Source organism: Nematolebias whitei, chromosome 9 (genome assembly GCF_014905685.2).
Source record: "Nematolebias whitei isolate Nwh7 chromosome 9, NemWhi1, whole genome shotgun sequence".
Taxonomy (NCBI): Eukaryota; Metazoa; Chordata; class Actinopteri; order Cyprinodontiformes; family Rivulidae; genus Nematolebias; species Nematolebias whitei.
Window position 1 is genome coordinate 45,540,211 of NC_056506.1, and position 10,523 is coordinate 45,550,733.

The following is a 10,523-nucleotide window of genomic DNA, read 5'->3' on the forward strand; positions in this document are numbered from 1 at the left end:
TATATATATATATATATATATATATGTACATATATATATATATGTATGTATATGTATGGATAGATAGATAAAATGATGATCAAGCAGTATAAATATTATGGTGTATTATTTCATCATGGCGGGGTTCTTCTTCATTCGATGTTTCTGCTGGATCTAATTAGCTAACATGGTCTGGTAGAAAAATTATGACCTTTTAATGTCTGGACCAGAGCGTGTGTAAGTGTGCCAGATCACTTTGTGTTGCTCCAGTTCATTGGTCACCAGCACAGTTCAGTAAAAGTCAAAGATGGTATAAAGTACTTTAGACCACTTTCATTAATTAGTTCTCCCTCTCCAGCTGCGGCTGTGATCATGAGGAACATAAGCTTGTGTGTGTTTAAAAAAGAACTGCAGATTTTTAGAAGGCTGGTATATCCAGATGATATACGGGGAAGATTTGATGAAAAAAGTGATGCCATAAATTGCTGCGTTAATCATTATGGATATGTCTGAGGAGGATTTATGTTGTTACTGAAACAACCGGAAAGAGGGGACGAGGTGACACAATTATCATGCTGGTCTAAAAATACAACTCTTTTCACTCCGTGTGTCGTTAATTCTTTTTTCATTTTTAACACCCACTTTAACACCTCCCCCCCATGCCCCCTCGCTTTTCCATTTCTCACACATTCTCCTCCTTTTTCTTTATAAGGGGTGATCTGGACCATCTGGAGGATATAAACTGGACACCATGTGTCGACAATGTCAATGGTTTCATATCAGCCTTCCTCTTCTCCATTGAGACTGAGACCACAATTGGCTACGGACACCGGGTCATCACTGACCAGTGCCCAGTGGGCACCATGTTGCTGCTGCTGCAAGCTATACTGGGATCCATGGTCAATGCCTTCATGGTGAGTAAAGATGCAGCAAGCAAATTATACTTAAAGATAGGTACATTATGTTAATGGAAAACTTGCATTTTCTGCAAAAATGCAGAGTAAACATTGGATGCTGAATGACTGTAGACATTTGTTAAAACTACCGTAGTAGAATCAGAAACGTAGCTAAAAGAAGCAAAACACAAGTTAAAGTTCAAAACACAAGCTAAAACCCAAAACGAGTATAACACAGCTAAAATAGACACAATACTAGGCATTAATTAAAAGCTAAAAAGGTTAGTTGATAGCTTAAAGTAGCAAAAGAGCAACTAAAAGTTAAAAGTGGCAAAATGCTAACTATAAGCTAAACACAAAAGTTAGTTAAAATAATTAAGAGGCGAAGCTAAAAGTAGCATAAAATGATACAAATTAAATCACACAGTTACTGTTAATAACAGCTAAATGATAAAATTACAACATTGATCTCAACCACTAGCCTAAAACATAAAACCATGATTTGTCAGGCTTAGTTAGTTTATTGTAAAGTGTGTCGTGTAGAGCTGGTAAAAAAAAAAAAAGTATAAAAAACACGGCCTGTCACTGGTACTAAAATTTCAGGATGGACATACTCAGACATGCTCAGTGATGCGTTTAGAGCCCTTTGACATACTAGTTCATGGTTAATTCAATAATGAAGATGTTCAAATCCTGTGGCTGCAAAAGAAGCCCAAATCAGCAATCCTCCACTACCGTGCTTCACCGTTGGTTTGACATGTTTGTGCTGAAATATTAGGTTTAGTTTTTTATAACTGTGAGTCAAGTTTCGCAGAGATTGGACTCAGGAATTCAGACTGATGGTAGAGCTCCAATCAAAAACTTAAACTTTATTAAACCAGAAGTTAAAAAGACACAGTCAAGACCTGGACATGGCGTGAAGCCGATGATAGACTACAGGTGTGAAGAAGACTGGGAGACTATAGGACTGGGGCGGATGAGAAGAGTGGAGACATCTGGGTTGACTGACAACAAGGAGCAAGAGTAAGTGGGCGGGGCTAAAATGGGGAGTGAAAATGACAATGGAAAATTACTGACTGAAGGAAAGAGGCTGAGGATGGAACAAACCCACCACAAAGAAAACAGAAACTAACTAAATAAAATAAATATAAAAACAAACTCAAACCAAAGAACCACTCACAGAAAACCACGGATCAGGACACTTGTTTTTGGTCTCATCTATCCAAAGTAAATTGTTCCACTCATCTTAACGTTGGTTAAACTGCAAACCGGAGCATGATTATTTTATTCTTTTCAGAAAGTGGAGACTTGTTTAAGACAGTTGTTGATTATAGTTATTATTCCATTGTACTTTGTCTTTGAAAACTAGATGCTTCAACATGTAAATGTTGTCAGCATCATTTTTTTTTTCAGCTTTAAAACATTAATTTTACTTTTATTTTTTTAATGATTACAAATGCTTTTCTGTTATTTTGAGGTGAAACATCGGCATAGAAAACGACGTTAGGGAAACGACAACAGAAAGTTTCTGTGATTTGACTTGGTGCGTTTAACACAACTGGAAAAAGCTCATGTCAAACTTGTTTTATTCAGCAGGTTAGCAAGTTTATTTTGAAGTTTATAAAAAAAAGTTAAATCCAAGTAATAGTGTCTCACACTCTGAGTAACAATTCAAAATCACTTATTATATTTTAACAATGGAAATAGTCTCTAAATATCATCAAACCTGAGTTTTGTTTATTTTTAACTGAGGTCTACGGTTTGTTCATCTGAAGTGAATGCAGTTTATCCAATTTATCCAATTAGTAACAAGTTTGTCCTCCATCAGAAAAGGTTGAAGCATAAATGAAACCAAATATGTGGTGTTTTTCCACAACAAAAAGGTTTCGTGCAGATTGTTTTCCTCTGTCTTGAAGAGTAATACATCAGAGAGCAGTGGCTTAGATCATCTGGTCGATGAACTTATCGCTTGTTTGCAGACTTCACTCGATAAAGCTGCTCCGCTGTAAACAGAAGGAGACTGCCTCCTTGGTTCAGTTCTGAGTGACGCACTTTAAAACAGGCATCTAGAAAGCCGGAAAGAAAATGGCGCTCCACTAACGTTGAAGCATTTTATTTATCTTGGAGTGATAGCCTGCTAACGTATAAAAAAAGCTCTCCGTAGCGCTAGAACTTGATATCTCTCCAGTTTCGGCTTCTCGCCATTGGCTCCCTGTCAAATTCAGAATTGAATTCAAAATCTTACTTCTAAACCTACAAAGCTCTCAACAACCTAGCTCCATTTTATACTCGAGATCTTATTGTTTCAAATTTTCTTAACAGAGCGCTTCGCTCTCAGACTGCAGGTTCCTATAGTTTCCAAGAGCAGAATGGGAGGAAGATCTTCCAGTTCTCAGGCTCCTCTCTTGTGGAACCAACTTCCAGTTTCTGTCCGTGAGGCTGACACATTGTCCAGTTTTAAGACTGGGATCAAGACTTTCCATTTTGATAAATCCTATAGTTAGGGTTGGCTTGTCATACTGCTATAGGCTTAGACTACTAGAGGACAAATTTCCTTAAATGAATTGTTAAAATTAAATAGTTTTCATTTGATATTACATGTGATTCTTGACCTGCCATTGTGTATCTGTTCCTCCATCCTGTTCCTCTCAAACCCTGGTCGAAGCAGATGGTCCGCTTGTCCTGAGCCTGGTTCTGCTAAAGGTTTCTTCCTCATGAGGGAGTTTTTTCTTTCCACTGTCACCTTCATGCTTGTTCAAGATGAGAGTTCTGTGATGGAGTTAAATTCAAAGCAGTCTGCTTCTCAGATAAATAATATAAACTTATTTTTATGTATATGAATGTTTCTGTTCAGTGCCCTGAGATGACTTGTGACTTGGTGCTTTATAAATAAACTGAACTGAATTGAACTTGAATGAGTCGGTGCACCAACACTGACGCAAATCCAGTTTCTTTGTGTTTGCAACCTGGAAATAGGCCTAATTCAAAAAAAAAAAAAAAAAAAAAAAAAAAGGACATGTGGGATGTTTAACTGTGCTTTAAATACACAAATTCAGGTTGAGGTTATTCAAGTGTCACTAATACTTTAAGTACTGAAAGCCAGAAATAGCTCTGTTGAACCAGCTTGGTTTGTATTCAGCAGCTACGACGAGTGTGCGTCAGCATCGTCTCAATGTTCAGCTGACGTGTTCAGCATGAATTCTGGACAAGGGGTTGCTTTTAAATCCTCTGATGCTAATATCCTCGCACACCAGTTTCTGTTTGCTTCCCCTCCCGTTTTGAATTCAAGGTTGGCTGCATGTTCGTGAAGATCTCTCAGCCCAACAAGCGAGCCGAGACGCTGGTGTTCTCCAAGCACGCCGTCATTTCTCTGAGAGACGACAAGCTCTGCCTGATGTTCAGGGTGGGAGACCTTCGGAGCTCCCACATCGTGGGGGCCAACATGAGAGCCAAGCTCATCAAGTCTAAGCAGACTCAGGAAGGTGATGATTCCTTTTTTTTAAAGCCACTTTCAAGAATAAATTCACTGTTGAAATCCACCAATTACAGTTTTCTAAAACTATTCCAGTTCCTGATTTAGCAGAGCTCTGACCCGCCGATTCTCATTTTGAAAGATCTTGATTTCTCTTTGAGAACTATCATGACCCTCCATGCATTAAATTTCAAGATGGAGGGACTGTCTATATGCAAATGTTCAGTTTTATGTTCATACCAAAATGGTATTTTAGGAGCCTGAAAACAGTTTTTTAAATGAGTTCTAGAGTGAAAAAAAAAAATCTCTTAACAACACCCTTGCATTTTTGTGTAGACGGCCAAATTGGGTTAAAAATATGGGGACAACAACGTATACTAATTGCTTCAGTGTATAAGTCGTAAGCCTTGCAAATTTATGCAAAAAAGTGCGACCTATATGGCAAAAAATATGGTACATGCTGTGCCGCTTGTTTCCTGTTTTTGGTATTTTTTAGTAGCAGCGCCACACACAGGTTTGGCATAGTTACTACATCATTTTGAATCTTTTATGTTTCTGTGCGGACAAAGACGTCTCTGGAAAGAGTACAGAGTTCATGAGGTTAAATTTAGAATTGATAAATAAGGGAATCATTTTGGAAAAACTACAGTTCCATGTAAACATGGCCTGAGTCAAGTCGTATAACAGGCATAAAACTAAAAATATGTAGAATGCCAGAATGCACCAAGTGAATTTTAAGCCCCCACCTTTCAGTTGTGGACATAACAGGTAGAACATGTCTGTCAAAAAACACAAAACCAAAAGAACAGGGTTTTTTTTGTCTGCTAGACAGGGAGGTACTGTACTTTCCGCCATACACATCGCACCACCTATAAATCCAAAAAGTCTAATAAAGTGGGAAAATCCATAAATACGTTGCTTCGCTGTATAAGTCGCTTCGCTGTGTAAGTCGCTTCGCTGTGTAAGTCGCTTCGCTGTGTAAGTCGCTTCGCTGTTTAAGTCGCTTCGCTGTACAAGTCGCTTCGCTGTACAAGTCGCTTCGCTGTACAAGTCGCTTCGCTGTACAAGTTGCTTCGCTGTGTAAGTCGCTTCGCTGTGTAAGTTGCTTCGCTGTATAAGTCTCATTTATTATGCGTCATTGCTGACAACCCAGAAATGTGGGCCGGTGTTGTGCCAAACATCGATTGGCTGCTAAATGGTGCTCACACGGGAAGACTTTAACAAGAATTTAACAAGATTAACACTTAAAAACAATTATTTGTTTGCTGAAATTATAGTAAAGGTGTGTCTCAGTCTAACTTTTTCTTAATAAATGCACTTTGACGGTCAAATCAGCCGCATTTCAAAACCTGATTCGTTGCAGTGGGAGCGCGCAGAGGGACGAGTTGCTGTACATTTCTTCAAAATTTAACAAGATAACCACGTAAAACCAATTATTTGTTTGCTTGAAATTATAGTCAAGGTGTCTCAGTCTAATTTTTACTTAATAAAAGGACTTCAATGGTCAAATCAGCTGCATTTCATAAGTATTCGCTGCCTTGGTGCTCCGGGAGCGCGCAGACAGGGAGGAAATCAGGAAGGAGGAATGCTGTGCATTTCATCAAAATTTAACAAGATAAGCACCTAAAACAATTATTTGTTTGCTCGACTTTATAGTAAAGGTGTGTCTCAGTTGAACTTTTACTTAATAAATGCACTTCAATGGTCAAATCAGCTGCATTTCACCGGGGCGGCGCAGCGAAATGAAGCTGATTTGATGGTTGCTCCCGGAGCTGGATGACGGTGGCAGGTTATGGCAAGCCGATTGTGTCATTAATAGCCATTTTTTACCTATTACATGATACAACAGCATGCCATACTACTCTGCTACCATCTAGTGGCTGAAAATGGTAGTGTTCAGGTTTTTCAGTCGGAACGAATGAAAACGGTTATATCTCAGCCACAAATTGGTTTATAATTATGGAAAAAAATTCCATAAATAAGTCGCATCGGTATATAAATCGCAGGGCATGCAAATTATGCAAAAAACTGCGACTTATAGGGCAAAAAAACAAAACAGTAATCGTGAAAAACCTGTCAGATGTGTTACTGCTAACTCGAACAAACTGTTTAGCTGTGATTTATAGATGTAGGAGAAAAAAAACAACCTTTGATTGGCAAATTTGCCAATCGTTGATTAAGTTGAGCAAATGGCGCATCCGTGTCGGATTTTAAAAACAAAATGAAAACAAATTTGCAGTAAATTGCTCTTTTATAGCATCTTAGAAAAAAAAAGATACTAGAAAATGACTTGTAAATAAAATTCAACAACTGATTTTGTAAGAATAAGTTCTGGAGCGGCTTCGTGTTTATCTGTAGGACTGTATGATTTAAAATATATATATTATTCACCTCCTCCCCTCTCCTCCATCTTTCTTGTCTCCGCCAGGTGAGTTCATCCCTCTGGACCAAACAGACATCAGCGTTGGCTTTGAGACCGGCGACGACCGCCTCTTCCTGGTCTCTCCGCTGGTGATCTCTCATGAAATTGATGCCCATTCAGCGTTCTGGGACATGTCGCAGGCCCAGCTCGAGAAGGAGGACTTCGAGATCGTGGTCATCCTGGAAGGGATGGTGGAGGCCACCGGTGAGAAGACCATCACTTATGATTAAAATGCTGACGTGGACTGAGCAGTAAATGAATAACCTGCTATTACTATGTTCTTAAAACTCAGGGGTCTTTAAAAGATTAATTATGGGGATTATTTCTAAAACAAACTTTATTTTTCAATTAGAGGGAGCCACAAAATTGAGAAAAACTGTAAAATAGTAGGAAAAATGTAAGATTTAATGAAGGATTGAAATGAAACACAAACATATTAAAGATTAAAGAAGTTATGGCACGTTGTATTTTAATAAACTTTTAACTTCTGTTTTGTTCTTTTACGCATTGCTTTTGTTATTTTTCCAGTAGCTGTCGTTGTTTCTCAGTTGCTTTTGCCTTTTCCGCCCTCAAATATATATATTTTTCATAATTCAAACATAGATGGCAAATTTTGAGCTTAAACAGGTCAATGCATCTAAACACTAAAGTGTAACCGTTGCTGTGAATTACTGATAAAGCCTTGAACAAGTTCATTTATAAGTTCTAGCTTTTCTATTTTATGGGTAACATATTCAATTAGTTAAATAAAACAGATGCATTTAAAACTAAATTTGGCTTCCAGGCATGTCTCTGTTTAATATTGTTGTATTTTTTCACGTTTTTCCAAGAGACTTTGTTGTGTTGACCAGGGAATATACATTGACAAGTCAATTTTATAAGAAAGAATAAAATAGGAAGCTCATTCAATGAGGCTTCAAACCTTACTTTCCTCACTAAATCGTGATAAATCACAACTTAAACAATTTATTTCTGCCCATATCTGCTCAGGTTAAAACATCAGTTTTAGAAACGCTGAACTCTTAAAACCTGAACAGATTTGTAGAAGAGTGTCGCCTCCGTTTGAGCTGCGTTCCTCTTTCTGATTTAATTGTGTTTTTTTGTGAGGACGACAACCTATTTTCTTTAGAGTTTAGTGTATCAAAGCCCAATCTGTCTCCGTGAGGTGAAGCTGGCCTCTCTGCCTGCTCCAAATATTGATCCCTTTCGTCAGAGAGCTTTAAAATGCAGGTATGAGGAGGCTTGAACTCCTCCGCAGAGCCTTTCGATCTCCTTTTTGGAAAATTTAATCTGCGCTTCAGACTTACGTACCTCAGAGTGGTGTTTGCTACAACCAAGCACAAATAATCCAGTTTATTTCCTTTAGTTTGTCAGAAGGCTCTCATGAGTTTGTTTGTTTGTGCAGGGATGACGTGTCAGGCGAGGAGCTCCTACCTGGCGGAGGAGGTGCTGTGGGGTCACAGGTTCAGCCCCATGATGTCGCTGGCAGAGGGCTTCTTTGACGTGGACTACGGAGCCTTTCATCACACGTTCGAGGTGATTTTTTTTTCTCACAGCTGGTGGGATTTGACTTAACTCAGAATATGAGATCTTTTGACAGTTCAATTCAGTTTATTTATATAGCGCCAATTAACAAAGTTGTCTCAGGGCACTTTACAGAAACATTCACATACATAGAAAAGCCAATTAGTAAAGGTCTCCATCTAAGGAGGCCTTCAGACTCGTTGAGGCTTCACTTCGACGCAGTCTCCCATCCTGAGCAAGCACAAAGGAGATAGTGGAAAGGAAAAGCTCCCTTTTAACAGGAAGAAACTTCCAGCAGAACCAGACTCAGGACAACGGCCATCTGCTTTAACCGGCTGGGTTTGAGAGGAACAGGAAGGAGAAACACAGAATGGAAGGTCCAGGTGTAGGTGCGGGTGTACCCCCTATTGGAAGAAAGACAAAAACACATTTCAAGGATAGAAACAATAATTACAAATGCAAAACAGGTTGAGCAGAGTAAGTAAAGAGTAGCAGAGTGAAAAACAAGTGGTCAGTTCGTCCTCCAGCAGTCTAAGCCTATAGCAGCGTAATGATAGCTCAGGAAACCCAACCCTAACTATAGGATTTATCAAAAAGGAAAGTCTTAAGCCCTTAAAACTAGTTCATGTTTATGTTAATGCATATTTTGCTGTATTTATTCTGAAAGTTGCTCTTTAGAACCACTTTATTTGCATCATACCATCTTTTTCAGTAATGGATTTGGATATTACAGATTTAGCCCACATGGAATTTGATGATAATGTTCGCATCAAATCGTTTTGAGACAATAATTTGAGATCAAAGAGGCAGATAGTTCTTTAACCAGCAGCTGACAAATATGTTGGGAGGATTTCTGAAACTTGAACAACAACGATCCTTTCTTAGCCCATTTCTGACCCAACCTATGTCTCTAGATGGTACAGAAATGCATGCTGGGAAATGTAGGAACTCAGCTAAAACAATGAATCCAGTGACTAGATCAGGGGTGTCAAACTCACTTACAAAAGGGGACCAAAATTAAAACCTTTTTCAAATTAGGGGCCAATTTCAGAAACTACATTAACTCAAATCAGATACCCAACATCTTTTCTTGGTTGCAGGTTCCTCAGCAAGAGTTTGATTGGTCTCATTTGATGTTCTCTGTTGTGCTTTCGACATCATAATCAAAGATTACTGAAAATAATGAAGAGATAAAAGTATTTTACATTTCACATATCATCTTGGGGGCCAGATAATATGTCAATGAGGGCCACGTTTGGCCCCCGGACCTTGAGTTTGACACATATGGACTAGAGTGACTCTTAGAAAAGTTTAAAGAAATAAAATTTAAAAAAGCAAACAAAGATGTTAGATTTTAAGCTTCCATAATAAATTTCCTTGTTTAATATTTTGATGATGAGCACTTATATGTTTATATAATGTTAAAACCTGCATAAATGAATAAGCAGAATCATACACTTCTGATATTTCAGTGGTGTTCTTGGTAATCTTTACTCTGTATGTTAAAATATTTATTTGAAGCATTCAGTAGAAATTTTTAAAATATAAACTATAAAAGTTAACATCAGTTGAATGTCTCAATTACTCTTCAGGAAAATGAAGGTTAAATATGTTTCCGTTTGTGTCATGACTGTCAATTGCAGCTGTCGTCGTTGCTAAGCAACCGAGTGTACCTTATCATCCATGGGGACAAGTGGAAAACATTGTGTTGTAAATACGTGTTCCTCTAAAGCTCGACCAGTTCATCCGACAATGACTTGTTCGGATCAAAACCAAGAGTTTCAACTCACTTTTTGATGAAATACAGTGATCCGATTTCTGCATGAGCAGTTTTATTAGTTGCTCCTAGTTGTCTGTGATTCTGAGCTTATTTTGCCGTTGTACAGTTTTTAACTAAACATAAGGGGTTAGTTTTCTTTGCATCTGGGATCAGCCTTAGAGATTGAGAAGTTTTGTCATAAACTAGTAGACCTGCTGCTCCTCCACACCAGAAAGAGTCAGGTGATTGGTATCAGGTCAAGAAGCTTCAGGCAGAGAGAACTCACTTAAGATATTATATACATTCCCTCCATCCTGTGAAAGCCTTAAGATCTCCCAGAAGCAGATGGATTGGGATAATTAGGGTTTTCTCCAGGACCTGTTTCCTTCAAGGTGGATGAATGATAAATGGACAATAGGTGGATGATGGATGGGTGGGTGGATTGATGGATGATTGGATTGGTGTATGGAT

The 10,523-nt window shown here is 38.4% G+C and overlaps 1 protein-coding gene across 1 annotated transcript in view; it reads left to right on the forward strand.

The window, feature by feature from the left end:
- Positions 1 to 10,523, forward strand: part of kcnj9 (potassium inwardly rectifying channel subfamily J member 9) — an 18,486-nt gene that overhangs the window by 6,746 nt on the left and 1,217 nt on the right. Inside the window, exons 4-7 of the mRNA XM_037682410.1 lie at positions 692 to 893; positions 4,165 to 4,357; positions 6,776 to 6,973; positions 8,175 to 8,305. Coding sequence (XP_037538338.1) covers positions 692 to 893; positions 4,165 to 4,357; positions 6,776 to 6,973; positions 8,175 to 8,305 — 724 coding nt within the window. The remainder of the gene's footprint in view (positions 1 to 691; positions 894 to 4,164; positions 4,358 to 6,775; positions 6,974 to 8,174; positions 8,306 to 10,523) is intronic.